At 39.0% G+C, this 15,073-nt stretch overlaps 1 protein-coding gene across 3 annotated transcripts in view; it reads left to right on the forward strand.

Moving 5' to 3' along the window:
- Positions 1-511: 511 nt before the first annotated feature.
- LOC146378767 (roundabout homolog 1-like) overlaps positions 512-15,073 on the forward strand; it is a 92,796-nt gene continuing 78,234 nt past the window's right edge. For 2 of the 3 annotated variants that reach the window (XM_084941805.1, XM_084941806.1), the window contains exon 1: positions 14,136-14,969. In XM_084941805.1, coding sequence (XP_084797931.1) covers positions 14,912-14,969 — 58 coding nt within the window. In that variant the 5' untranslated portion in view covers positions 14,136-14,911. Of the gene's footprint in view, positions 747-8,543; positions 8,676-10,045; positions 10,133-14,135; positions 14,970-15,073 lie in introns of those variants that run through there. The other variant, XM_084941804.1, reaches the window with a different exon arrangement.

Raw genomic sequence — 15,073 nt, forward strand, 5'->3', positions numbered from 1 at the left:
TTGTGAGCCACAAAGCAAGGCTGTTTCTCCACATTGCAACAACACACCATGGTTCTTTGCAGGGATCCTGAACTCTGCATCTTTATCGAACAGGTATACACAAATGCACTTGTTTCCAAATTGTGCCAAATCATCCAAGATGACAGAGCTTTCTGCTATACATAAACAGTTGCGATATAATAGTTTTTGTAAGAAATGAGAGGGTGGTGTTGAGCACAGATGCAGTAAAATTAATAAAATGCACATTCATTTAGAGTTGAGTGCAAAATAAAGCACTGGTATTTCTGAATACAAGAATATATTTCCTTCTCTTTTCAATAATCCCAGAAAATAAGACCAAAAATATTATTTTAATTTAGTTGAACAGTTTCTAATGTCCTTGAATGTGTGGGGTGTTAGTCCTCATCTGTAAGAATAAACTGTTGGAGTGTAGCCTTAGGACCCTGAGGATATTGGACCTAGGTTGCTGCAGAGGTAGGTCTGTGATTTGTATTCACCCCATCTGATAGCGTCTCCTAGATCACAGATGGATTATTTAGGCTCTTCCTCCAGCATAGGCTCCCTCTTTTAACCCCCACCACCACCTTTTTTAAAATTTTTTTACACAGGTCTAAAATGAACCCTTTTTTTCTTTCTCTTTCTGCTTTCATTGTGGGCTACTTGCATGCCTCAACAACACACAGTGGCAGAGACTTGGCTTCACTGGGAAAAATGAACCAGTAATACTTGAGGAATAACCTGGAGGGGTAAGTTGTAAAGTTGTACTCATTCATATTACTCATTGCTTAGTAATTTTGCTGCTGTTAGTGCAGTTTTTTGGCATAGGTGGCTTCAAAGGCAACTGAATCCTTTTTCAATTAATTTAGACTTACACGCACAGACAGTCCACGTGCTGTAGTGCTGAAAGTTGTTCATGTAGGCAGTAATGCTATAGCGTACCTGTAAACCTTAACCTTTTTTCATTCTTTAAATGTGTTCTGATTATTAGTAAATCATCATTGAATGATTCTACAATTTGCAATCTACTTAGTGTTGTAATAATAATAGCTCAATCATAATTTTTCACCTTTGTTATTAGGTCTTAGATAATAAAATGCTAGTCTATACTGTAATCCTAGTGGATTTGAATGATGTCAGACCAAAAATAACCCATGCAAATTTTAAAAAGACATAACAGCCCTTTAAGAGAACCCCTTTGATTTCTAAAAATCCGTTGGTGGTTCTAGATGCATTTGGCTGTGAATGTGTGCAATTTAATTATGCTAGAATTCAAAAGAATAACTCATACGTTACAGCTTCTCTTAATTTGGTAGTTTTAGTTTATTTATATGCATTTTAAAAGTTGCTTTTAAATGACTTTCCCAGCCAAATTAAGGTAAACAGAATTATGATGAGCATGCTGTACTACTGAAAATTAACAGTTGTCACACTGAGTGGAATTAGTGTATGTATTTCCCTTGAAATCTCTTGATCTGTGCTTGTCCTGTATCAAGCACAGTTTGCTGCAGTAGACTCGTTGCTGTAATTTATTTGTTGTTTTCTTGATAAAATCTAAATTCTTGATTACATTTTTACTGCTACGAATCCAATAAATCCACAGAAATAACCCATATTTCAATAATTATTTGTTAATAGAAGCCAAGAGCATCTTGGATTATGAAAACTCTTGGTCCTGACATGCAGGGTAATTCATCCTCTGGGGTCATGCCCTTTGAGGCTGCTCCGTGGGACCATCAGTTATCTTCTTGCTGTGGTTCCTGCTCCACAGTGCCTACTCAGCTGACTGTGACTTGTTACTATGAACCCTGACGGAGATCTAGACATATCCTCTCATACTTTTAATATCCTTTGTCTTGCTCTGATAGCTCCCTTAATGCATTATAGTGGCAGTGATGAAAGCTTGTATTTGTCTCCCTACCATCCATTTCCCCCAAAAGACACAGCAATATGTCACCAGTAACTGCCAAGCGTTGATAAGAACTCCACAGAACTCCTTAGTTTTTCCCCAAGAAAACAGTAAGCCCTGTATAATGTAAAAGTATGTGATGTATGACTTTACCTGAGAGACACTAATATATGCAGGTGGGATGCGTGTTGTGTGTACATCAAATATCTGAGCCTCTCCTACTCAATAGCGTGAGCCTCTTCCTTTACATACCACCCACTGTGGCCTTGATTTAGACTCCAAAATTGTCAGTGAATCATACTTCCTGGTGGTGGCCCTTGCTTTCAGTTAGCACCCTGGAGCTGTTGCACTGGAGAAGTCCTGGTCAACCATCACAACCTGTGCATAGTGATTTAAATATGCTTGATGTTAAACCATGTAAAAATTACATAGTACTTTTTAATCATATGCAGTAGAGTCCTGCAAGGTGCATTGGATATGTCTGCTCTGCATTTTGTATCCATAGTTTCTTGACAGACGTTCTATGTATCTAAGTGTCTACACTCCGCCTTTTGACACGGTACACTTGGCAGCATATTGCACTGCACGTTTCTGTCTCCATGAGGACATGGGATTAAATTTTTGGAGGTTGAAAAGATGGGAGCGTGTGTATGTGGGGAGGTGTTGAAAAGTGATTTTGTTCACGGTCCAGTGCTCTCTACAGTATTCGATCTCTCTGCTCGGGTATAGGGGGAGTTCTAGTCTGCAGCATCTTATTGACAATATGTTAGATGGTGAGCCGTGATTATTTCCCAATAGGCAGAAAACGGAAGGGGACATCAGCACTTCCATCTCCTGTGGACTGCACTCTCTTCCCATTAGCTCAAAGCCTGTGCAGATGAGCCTAGTAGATACTGTCTTTCAGCAAGGGCAGCTCTGTAAGTGTTGGCTGTAAGTGGACCTGTATCCACAGCGTCAAAGTGTGACACAAAGTAGAATGCAAGCTATTGAAATGCTTCTCACATACAGTAGAATTGTACTATTATGATGATTACAGATACTTTTAATCTTTACATAATGCAACTCTCTCTCTCTCTCTCTCTCTCTCTCTCTCTCTCTCTCTCTCTTTGCTTTTACTGTAGATTTGTTGGTGTGATTTTCTTTCCTATGGAGTTTTCAGCATATTATGCATAACCCTATATGCCTTTTCTGGTTGATTCATAGTTTTCTTCCGCTGGCATATTTTAAAATTACATTTTGATTTATACATCCACTTTCTACCATTCCCCTCAGTATTCTCCAACAGATGTTGGATAAAGCTAAACAGTGCAATGTTATTATTACCACCCACATTTAATATTCAGCATACTGCAAAAATCTCCCTCGCTCATTATGTTAGCAGTAGATTTCAATATGAATGTTATTCATATTTCATATTTTATTCCTATGAAATATTATTGTTTCTGGCTCACGCTTTTTGAGACATCAGCATCTTTACTAGATTTGCAGAATACTGAGCCCATCACAGTAGGATAGCTTTGAAGTACCTACAAATATGTCTAGCACACAGTGTTTTGCAAGACTCCGTGAATAACTATTAATTGGATAAAAGAAAAAAAAAAAAACCCAACTATATAAAACTAACAGTTTGTAAAACAGTTCAACGCTACCCCAACAGAGGTCGATTATCTTGTTAATAATTTCACCTCCTCACTACGTACGACTCTGGATACTGTAGCTCCAGTGAAAACTAAGGTCTCTAATCAGAAGTACCTGACTCCGTGGTATAATTCTCAAACACGTACCCTAAAGCAGATGACTCGTAATCTGGAGAGGAAATGGCGTGTCACAAATTTAGAGGATCATCATTTAGCCTGGAGAAATAGTTTGCTGCTTTATAAGAAAGCCCTCCGCAAAGCCAGAACATCTTACTATTCATCACTGATTGAAGAAAATAAGAACAACCCCAGGTTTCTCTTCAGCACTGTAGCCAGGCTGACAAAGAGTCAGAGCTCCTCCCTGAGCCTGGTTCTGCCGGAGGTTTCTTCCTGTTAAAAGGGAGTTTTTCCTTCCCACTGTCGCCAAAGTGCTTGCTCATAGGGGGTCATATGATTGTTGGGTTTTTCTCTGTATCTATGAAGCGCCTTGAGGCGACTTTTGTTGTGATTTGGCGCTATATAAATAAAATTGAATTGAATTGAATTGAATTGAATTCATTGGAACAGAGATGTTTTAAGCTAGATCGTTTTTGGTTGCACGTTTAACAATTCAAGCTAAGTTGGTAGAACCTTTGCAAATTAGTATCAATAATTTAGAGTTGAGCCTTAGACGCATCACATTTACAAGCTGTTGGTTAATAACCAAATCGGTGTGCTAAGCTAATTTTTACTCCATTGTGTTGCATGCGTGCCACAGCTGGCACACGAAGGGTTAACTGATGGCACGACCATAGCTGGACTGGCCATCAGGCATACCAGGCATTTGCCCGGTGGCTCGATGGGGATTTTTCGTTTGTATGGGCCGATTTTTTTCTTCTTCTTGTAACGGTATAAACAATGAAAGGTGGTGGATTGGCCAGATACTGGCCGATGTGTAAAAATCACTCAGTTGCTTGGTGGTGGCTATGGCGGAGCTTCCACAGAGGCCAGCGGGTGGATGAGGGAAAGGGGAGGCTGGAGGAGGAGTGTCAGGTGAACTGAACTTCAGGTAAGAAGTTATGACCTGCAGTCTTTCTGGGTCAGATATAAACCAACTTTAGGTGGAGTTTATTTTCGTTGTGCTTTACAGTCAGTTACAATAACTCGTACTGTGTACTAGCTAGCATGACAGAGTTTCTATACAGCTGGGTGGGTGCTATGATGTTACTGATAATGAACTTTATTTTATTCATAAGGTTAATTATTAGAGTTGCTAACCGTCCAGTAAAAACCGAATCGTCTCTTATTCAGAGAAAATATTAGGCGTTTCGTATTGATTTGAAAAGGAACACAGTTTGTCCGGGACTTCAGCTAGAATGGAAAAAGACACAAAGCTGGAGTTATTCTGTCTTTATGCTGTCAGCTGCCTCTTCTTCTCTCATTCCCTCTCCCTCCCTCTCCTGTTGCTCCTTCAATCATGAAACTGATCAATGATCAGCTGATCGGCTTTTCTCCCTTGTTTGTTTATCGCCCACTTTGCGCCAGAAAGAGGAAACCAGCGGATGTCGCGCTAAACAACAGCAGCATGTTTAAGCTTGATCAGCTGTTGTTAGAATTTATTTAATATTAATTTCTAGTATCAGCTGATGTTTGCTGGAGCCCTAAAGCTGCTGGTCATGATATCCGTGTGGTTATCTGGTGAGAGGGAAACATGAAGATGAAACCAGGAGATGTCCTAACTGAATCATCAGAGCTGAACAGGTGATGGAGAAACAGGTTTACCTTTTAGGTGACATGAATGAGTTGAAGGGAAGTTATCAACTGTTTCTGAGAGACAAATAACACCAGGATCCTTTTCTAAGTAGCTGACAGCTGGTAACTGTGCAGGGGCGGGTCTAGCAAAGTGTTGCCAGGGGGCCAGGTAGGGCATTAACAGGGAGAGGGGAGCACAAAGAAATACTTTTCTTTCTTATTTTCATTTAAAATCTCTCGCCTTTAATAAATAGTTATCTGAATCTTACAACCAAAGTTTTTATCTGATGTAAATTGTATAGAAATCATGCATATACCAACAAGACAGTGTTCATCACGGTCACCACAGCGTTTGTTTTCATTCAAAGGCTTTAAGGCTTTTCCTATAGTACCTGGTGGGCCGGTCTCTAGTCAAAATGCCAGGACCGATTTTTTTGTCCCAGTACAGCCCTGGGCACGACACGCAGAAATGCCAGCAAATATTACAGTAGTTCTGTAAAAATATTTTAAGTGGGGATAAGGGACCGGATTGGTTATAATGTAAGTACAATAACACAGAGTTGTAAAGATACTTGAAAAACAGATAATTTTTTAATTCTATATGTAACCCTTTTGTAAACCCTGTTCACCGAAGTCTATTTACGAACATACGTAAAGATATTACACATAAAAAATACACAGAAACATTGGAAATCAGTTTTTGGCAGACAATCACTTTTTGGCACAACACGCATCTTAGCTAACAACCCCAACTACCAGATTCAACTTGTAATTGGCTAAAAATCACTTAGCCTACCGGTGACAGGGACATTGCTGGCTGGCAGTTTTTTTCAAGCGATGTTGAAATTTCTACATTCCGACATTTCAAACGCTTCAGGAGCTTTCCGCTCAGCGCAGCATCAGCACTGCGGAAATACACGGATACATCCATAGGCTCAAGACAGAATTCACAATGCTTTTTCTGGACTTTCAGGCGTATGGACCAATGTTTTCTTTTCTGATCAAACTAGAAAGCTTTAATGAGCAGCTGGATTTGTCTCGCATTAACTGGCTGAGTTAATGCCAGTTAATGCGACATCGAAATGCAGCTGATTAAAATGAAAACCTCGACTCTGTGGGGGTCAAAGTTTGCAGAACTACAAACGCAGCTGGAATCCATAGCTGTGCGTGTTCATGGAGCTTTTATTTTCACCTGTTGGACATCACTACCTGACAAGTTTAACTGTCTTCAGAACATTGCAGAGGCCTTATTGACAGTATTTGACTCTACATATCTGTGTGAGCAGATTTTCTCTCACACGAAGAGTGTCCTCAGGTAGCCGTCTGAATGCTGGACACTCAGAGACCATGTAACATGTGTATCTCTGTATTAACAAACATGCCATAATGGCCCAGTTCATTTTTCTTATCACTGTTGTGAGGAGACCATAAATAGCATTTGCATTTTCTGTTGTATAGTTCATTTGCTGTTATGGAGTTCTTGTTATTGATAAAAAGTGTCTTTTTTGTTTCAAAATAGCTGATAACTATTCGCTGATAGCTGCCAACATCTGCAAACAAATTCTATAAAGTTGTTCTATATAGTGTGTAACTGTTAATATAGAGTGTTATTAAATTTATTGCTAATGCAATCATATGGGACACAGACCTCTGAGGAAATTTTAGATGGCACTCATCATCAGAAAGGTTAGCCTACCCCTGCTCTAAGGTATCACCAACTGCTGTTGAAATATTTAAAAATCACAGATGTCAGCTGCTTGAGGATGCTGCAGTTTAAATATCCATCCACCCATCCATCCATCCTTCCTCTTTCCTCGGGCTGCACCTGAAATGCCGGCTAAGCTAAGCCACTGTTCATCTGCAGAAAAGATACCTGGCGGCCCACCTGATCTTTTTTCTGAGCTTAAAAAAAAGCCAACCTCATTGTGGAATCAGAAGAAAAGAAAGTTATAAACAAAGTAATCTGAATTCACGCTCTATATCTCTACAAACCTTCTAACAGAAGAATTGTAAAATCAGTCATTGAGATATTTTAGTCCAGTGTGATTAATTCACATACCTTTATACATTCCAACTGTCATATCTACAAGTTGACTTTTATAGAAACACAATCAATTATTTAAGTAAGCAATTATTAACAGTCTTCAAATAGTCCAGCTTGATTTGATTTTCTTGGTTCTAAAAAAATGAGTTCAATTTTAGATATCTAAATTAAACAAATCAAATTTTTAAAAGTGCAGTCATGAATCTCATGAAACACTCACACTTTGTCAAATGACACAAAAATACCTGGAACCTTAAGCTAGTGCAGTACCGTAAATATCCCCCTTTACACGCCAAAACCCATATCTTTTCATTGCTATGTGCACAGAATATTCATGCTTCATTCAAGTTTTTGGCACATTCACAGTGCTGGCTGTTGGTGCGTAATTCTCAGAACAATTAAAGTGGTGCATGGAGTTGATGGCCACAGGGTGCCAAGACATCCCAGGAATCTGGCTGTCCATCAGACAGCTAGGAAGAGTTGCAGTGCTGTTTGTACCACAGATGGCTGATCAGTAGAACTGATTTCTTTTTTTTCCTTGCCTGGAGCTGTCATTGTGTCTCATCACCACACTCACTTGAGAGTAATGGTTTGTTTCATTTCACTTTGTGTGTGAAAAATGTGTATTTGCAGCATTAGGATGGGCTATGCAGCAGGTAAACGTGACCATATTTCAATGGTGTTTGACTTGGAATATGTATGAGCGCATGAAATTTTGATGGAGCACTTCAGCACAAAGCGTACTCCTACTCAGTTTTCCACAAAACAGACAGAGAGCGTCTTTAAGATTTAGAGGCTCGCTTGTGTGTTGGGGTTTGAAAGGAAATTCAGCACAGACACCACAGCAATCTGCATTCACTTGTTAAGGTTGGACTGGATTAGACTGAAGCAGGCAGACCCAAAGTTTGTCTGTATTCTGGATGCATTTCAGAGCAAAGTCCATCTGTCTGCCTCTTTTTCTTTATTGTAGAACTTTTACACAGAGACACGCCTGCACAAACTAGCCAACAGGATAGATGATGGAGAAGGAATGATTTCACTTTGGAACTGTAATAAGAATATCTGTGGTAACAATTTCCTACATTTTTTTGGAGTTTAAAATGGTTTAAAATAACAATAAAGCACACAAGGAACTACATATACAGTATATTGAGCCATTTATTTCTAAAGGATGTTCCAAATTTGAAATGTGCTAACACTCTTTTCCCCCATCTTTTTGTCCAAGCTTCTTTTTCGAGGTCTTCCCGAAGACCCACTTTGCCTTTTGGGACTATGCTGGTTATTCAAATAATCATTCTCATTGGCCTGCTTTGTATGAACAACCTGCAGCAGGGCTGTGGCATGGACTTTTTATCAGGTGAGAATCTCATACGTAGATGTGAGAGCGATGAAGAGTAATATATTAGAATGCACTATTGTGATTTACTAACTTGAACTTCTCCTGTAGGTGCATTTATGTTGTCCTAGATGAAAACATGAAAACAAGGATCACTTGCATCTGTTCTTGTCTTTTTCAGTGAAATGCACACCCTCCCTTACTGTACAATGCGCATTGCTGCTCTGTGTATGCAAACTTTCATTGTAATCGAGCTCACTGATTATAATTATATACACTTTGAGCTGTCTTTGAGTGAGATTATCTTCTACCAGTTATTATGTAAAATAGATTTGAATTTGTAATTTTGCTTGATGTTCTGTTCTTTTATTTCAGTTTCAAATGACTAAATCTCCTTGTCAGATATGTAAACCTTTAGCTTTTCTTATATATTGGCGTTTATGGGCATCATTTAAAAAACTTAAATACTTAAGGACCGAAACTATAAAAGCCCAAACATTATACCTCTGTTCCATTTTCTTGCACCCAGCTCTGCTGTATTGATTAGGCAGTGGCGCCCTCTAGTGGTAGATTTTTAGAAAATATCTGAAACTATACAGCATATCACACCCATACCACTCACCATTAATTTCCCCCAAGATTGGGACGATCTTGGGGGAAATTAATGAAAACCTTGAGGTTGATCTATGTGAGCATATGCATATGAAAAAAATGACTGCTCACAGTATTGCAAACACACAGAAATGTACCTAAAACATTTTGAGAAATGTTTCATTCTCAGTTTAAGGTCATAATACATATATATGAATGTCAGTAAGCTATACAAAAGTTTTACTGCATACCAAGCTAATTTTTTTATATCATAATTGATGTTGCATTAGATTTAGTTTCGGCTTACACATAAAAGATCACATTCCTCTTGTGACTAAGTCATTAGGAAAACTTATACGCTCCTTTCTGCTACTGCAGGATTAAATTTGAATACACTTCACAGGGTTGGCATTTATAAAATGTGCTTCCAAAGCAAAATGTATTTATCTACTGGGAAACATCTTTTTAACTTCATCTATTTATTCACTTCAACCAGCCCAGTCATCATTTCAATACCATTAAGTCCTTTTCTAAAATGTCAACTGAAGTTCATAAAACTTCTTTGTTAAAAATGCTTCTTTCTTTTGGGTACTGAGAGATGATTTACATTTATTTGTTCATTTTTTAAAAAAAACCTATCTTACGGTGTTCACAATCATTCTGCAACAATTTTCAGTGTAGTTTACTATTTGTGGATACATTTAGGCCATGAAGATATAGATTACATATATTATGTAGGTCAAAAAATACTGTATTTTTTTTTTACACTTGCTGTTGTTTTTCCATGCAAACAAATATAGACAAACACAGAGGAAACCATGAGGTCATCACCCAGTCGCCCGCATCTGAACAGGAAGTCGAACAAGGCAACAACCAGGGGTATAAAGGTATGATCCACTCATCAGTCTTGCGTAAAGCATCGTGTCGTTGTGACTACAATGTGCAGAATGCTGGAATTAATTTGGTTTTATGCTTGCATGTTTCTAGTTTGCATTTACTTTTCATTGCATTCTCTATTGTCAGTAGTTGTTCAACTAATCCTGTTGCTTTTGCTTTGGTTTTATCTTGCAAAATAGCTTCAAAGAAGTGTCTGAAATAAGCTTCAACAAAGCTGCCGGTGAAGTGTTGCCCCAGGATGTGCTGATTCTGTATTTGTCCTTTGAAAGACACAATTTTGATCCCATTTCCCAGGAAGAATACCACATTTCCTTTTGCTGACAAAGACTCTAATACCATTTAATGCCAGTTCAGCAGCTGTCGACCGCAAGTCCTGTGTCCAAAGCCAACACAGTTCAATCCTCTATCCCTTTGCTCTGACATTTTATGGTGAGGGCTTTGACATGGGGGTATACTGTGGTGGAACAAAGCTAAACATTTAAGTGTTCTTCTGTCTCTGCAGTCTCTGTGGTTTCTGAAGATGAAAAAATCGCCCTCAATAAACTGATTTATATGCTGAGCACTCTTCCTAGCCTCTGAAGCAAAGTTAAGTTAAACACAAACAGAAAGTGACATGCCATAATAATTATGTGAGTGTGTTTTTCTAATCCATAATGGGCACCATGAAGATGTTTTCTTTTTCTATTATGAAAGCAAAAGTGGAGTTCCATTGTTAGTTTATGTGGCACTAATGGGTGAAAGTGGAATTCTTGATCCCTTTCTCACATCTAAAATCTTAGCAAGGAAAGAAAAAATACTGTGAGATGGTGCAAAGTTGAAAAGATATCCAAGTCTTAATGAATGATGAGACCATCCGGGCAGCTGCCAGTTTGCCAGTTTGGAGGAAGACCGAGAAAAACAGAAGGCACGGCTGTTGCATCAGCTTTTCTGACTGTGTTGTTAATGTGAGGGCAAGGGCTGCTTCTCATTTTGCCTCAGTACTTTGCATGACCCTGAGCAACTGTAGTGAAAGGCATTTGACAACTATGATGCAAACAAGACATGAAAAAGCCAACGAACTGTCAGATGAGGAGCAAAGAGCGGTGAATCAGCATGGAAATTACAGCTAGTAATGGGTAAAACATGTGAAAAGGAGCTGCTAATGGCAGTGATTTGTCACATGCACAACTGGTATGTGCAAAAAATATCATGAAAGATCTTTTTTGTGTGTGTGTAACAGCTTTTAAAACCTGTCTGCATCCTTAGTGGATAAAAGCAGTTGATAGTGCTTAACAGACGATCGAGGCCAAGTTTATTGCTCTGTTGAGATTCCAAATTATTTATTTTTTTGTAAATATTTTTTTTTGGGAGGGGGAAGAGGGGCGATTTGGCTTTGTGCTTACTGGAGATATTTTCTCCCTTGGATGAGAACCAACTGGATATCCACTCTGGGGTGAAATAAATAAATAAAATTAGGTCTCAGTACTTGGCACTCTCTCCTTGAATTCCTTGCCATTTTATGCGCTGTGTTGTCGTGAAGACGTGCACGTCTTTGTGTTCATTTTTTTTTTCATTTTATACCATCTGTTCCTGGAAATATTGGTGCTTTGGGTTGTGAAATACACAACAGAATTCACAAACTCTGCATTTAGCGGCGCACACTGCACCTGGCATTATGTAGAGGCCATGCATGCATAAAACAAAAGATGCATGGGTGAACCTCTGTTTATCTTCTTTTTGTTGTTCTTTAGCTCTACTGTGATTCCAGCCAGTATATTCATATTAATGCAGTAAATTGAGACTAATGATGCAGTTATTACATCACCAAACGATATGTCTTGCAATACAATCACAGGCCTGCTCTTCCTTATAGTCTCAGCCAACTGGGCTGCCAGAGAGTCATATTGCAGGGATGATATTTACGTGCAAGTAATGAAAGAAATGTAGGCAAACAGAGACCCCCTCTGGGAAAATAAGAAGGAAAATGCAATATGTGCAGTAAGTAATTAAAAGTGAATAATAGAGGAAAGCACTGTCCAATTATTTTTTTTTAATATCACTGTGTTGTTAAAATTATTTTTAACACTATAAATGGTTTAGAAAGGTAGAAAATGCATAAAGGCGGCAGAGAATGAGAGGTGTTTACAATGAAAGCCATTGAGTGCGTGTTTTATGAAGCCAGACGAGAGCTCATAGTGAGAGTGTAATTTCCCATATTTTACTGGTTGTTTACCAGCTGTGATGTCTTGGCGTGGAAAGCTGAATGCATTCGACAGAGCCACCAGAGGTCCACAATGGGCAATTACAGGATTTGAGGCATGAGGGCAGGGACGGCTGAGTAAGTAAACTTTGTTCAGTCTAAATGTGACTTAAAAGAGCAGAAGCTACTGAAGATTACCACTTCCGTGGCATGAGAGTAGGCCGGGGTGGTCACATTTGCCCTAAATGCATAATTACTGTTTACTCCTTTTTTGTTACTAATTTCAGTCAGATATGTGGAGGAATTTTTTAAATGCACGCTTTTTTATTGCAAAAATTGAGGGGTACCTATTGTGCTCATTTCCAAATTTATTATATTTCTGTTTTTTTCTACTCTGCTAGAGTGGCTTTGCATTATTCACGGTTCAAAATAATACTTATTTATTTTTTTAAAATCTGTCTGAAACAAACCATTTTAGCTCCTTTTAAGCTAGCTTTCTTAAATTTGAACTGCGGGTGGGTGGACCGTGTGTGCATACAGAAAAATAAACATATAAGGTATTGCTGTGCCATACTCCAAATTTTGGTATCAATCCAATGCAAGTAATTACAGGGCTAATATTGCCACTACCACTATCAATGCCAATACTTTTACCCATCTATAAAAGCAGCATATGTAGGAGAGAGAGCAAAGAGATTAATGGGATGTCTCATCATTAATTTGCAAATTCTGAACACATTTTAATGACTAGTAACTTTGACTTAGTACAGTAAAACACACCATTCAAGTTTTTATATTTTTGAAATTGTTCTTTATTTGCGAGCTGAATTATAAAGGTGCACGTCTCTAAATAACTGGCTATCAATAAATTAGATATGACAGTCAACACAGAAAGGTTCATACACACACACACACACACACACACACACACACACACACACACACACACACACACACACACACACACACACATTTAACATACTGAACTTAGAAGACAAAAACAAAGTATTAATCCTGTTGCATTAGTAATGATCCGGGGTGACAGAGTCAGAATTCAACGTTAACATTTAATATCACTAATGTACTTCTAAATTTCTAAAGGAGAAGCGAAATTTCTCAGGAGCAATCCTTCCGACGGACTGTGCTGCGCTCTTGCAGCCAGCAGAGGGAGCCCTGACCCGCTCAGACAACAAATACATTTCTTTGGTTTACTAGGTTAGAGAATTAGACCAACTGCCAAGTTTATAGTTTTCTTTATCGATAGAAAGTATTTATTTAATCGGATTATAACTGAGGATGTCCAGTTATTACTTCAACGTGACATTAGGACACAATCCACGAGATATTACATTTCTAACGCACTTTAAAATATCATCTAATTTCACAGGAGTATGAGTGGGGGTCAGAGGGTGCGATCTGGATCGATTTTTTCAATTTCCCTGAAAAGCACAGTGACGCTTCAGCCTCACAGATGAAGGCACGCTTTACCAGCTCATTAAGATTGTAGCAGTTCTTTGTGTGTTGCCCGAGCCTGTCCCTTTTGGATATAATAAGAACACAGTGCACGTCTCTCTCCTTGATGGTGGGATAAAAATAGTATAAATCATTCATCAAGGTCATTTGTTCACTTTCAGCAGTAGTCACACTTTAAAATATCGAGTGTAGTTTAGATGGGGGAAATCTGCATGTGACTAAAAGCACTTCTTAAAATATTGGGTAATGATGGGCACCTGACAAAGGGTTTAGTTGGAGTTTACTATAGTCCTCTGCAGGCTGCCGCCGTTCATTAAACAGGACTGATGTTGCTGGAGTTGCCTGATGTGTTACATGATCTTGTGACACTTTGCTATTTAATTTATTAAACTGGATATTCCGTGTTTCGATGGTTTTATGACATATATTAGACTTCTTCAGCCTCATCTTTAAAAAAGTTGAGCACGATGCAAAGTCTACTGGAGCCTTTTTGCTGTCAGTGTATCCGTATGCGGTTAAATGGTGCCTGATTCGCAGGAATCTCCTCAGCACAACAGAAAAGCCTGTGACTGGGTAGGCAAGCCAGACCAGCTCTGAGCGCAGAGACGCACGGCGCCTCATCCAACCAGCGTCAGTCCCACTAAATCGGGCTAACACTACACATTTTTAAACCATTAAAGTGACTGCAAGTGGACGTTTCGGATCTTTTTTTCTTCTTCTTCTCGATCCTTTCTCTTCATTCAGCTGCGGAAATCTTCTTTCGAAGTCGGACAAATCTGATCCCAGATGAATTCCGTGAAGTTAGCGGCATTTGGAAGTGAGGAGCTGGGTAGTGGGAGTGGAGAAAATCCAAGTGGTGTTGAGTGGATTAGGGCTACTTGTCGGATAACCCGTAAGGATGTCTCCGACTGATTCGAACTTTGATTCAAACACAAATTCAGTGTCCGAGGAGCAGTTGTGAACATTACTGTCTGTATTACCGCGGAGCTCAGGAACTCTCCCTCCACCCCGATCCCCCCTCTGTCTTCGGCTCTGCTGTAGAACTTCCTAAATTAGATGAAATAGACAAGAAAACGCTTTCTCACTGGATTAACACCGTTTCCAGCTGCTCTTAGAGATGCCTGCTTATCTCACAGGAGTTTACCTTCTGCTGGTATTTCTAAACATTTCTTCAGGTATGAGTTGCTTATTGCATAAACATTTTTCCCCTCTTAGCCTGTGTTCTAGTGATGGAAAGTTTCCAAATAATACCCGATGGGCACATGCATATGCAAAAATG

The sequence above is a fragment of the Perissodus microlepis genome, chromosome 10 (genome assembly GCF_051167445.1).
Source record: "Perissodus microlepis isolate ML-2025 ecotype Zambia chromosome 10, ASM5116744v1, whole genome shotgun sequence".
NCBI lineage: Eukaryota > Metazoa > Chordata > Actinopteri > Cichliformes > Cichlidae > Perissodus > Perissodus microlepis.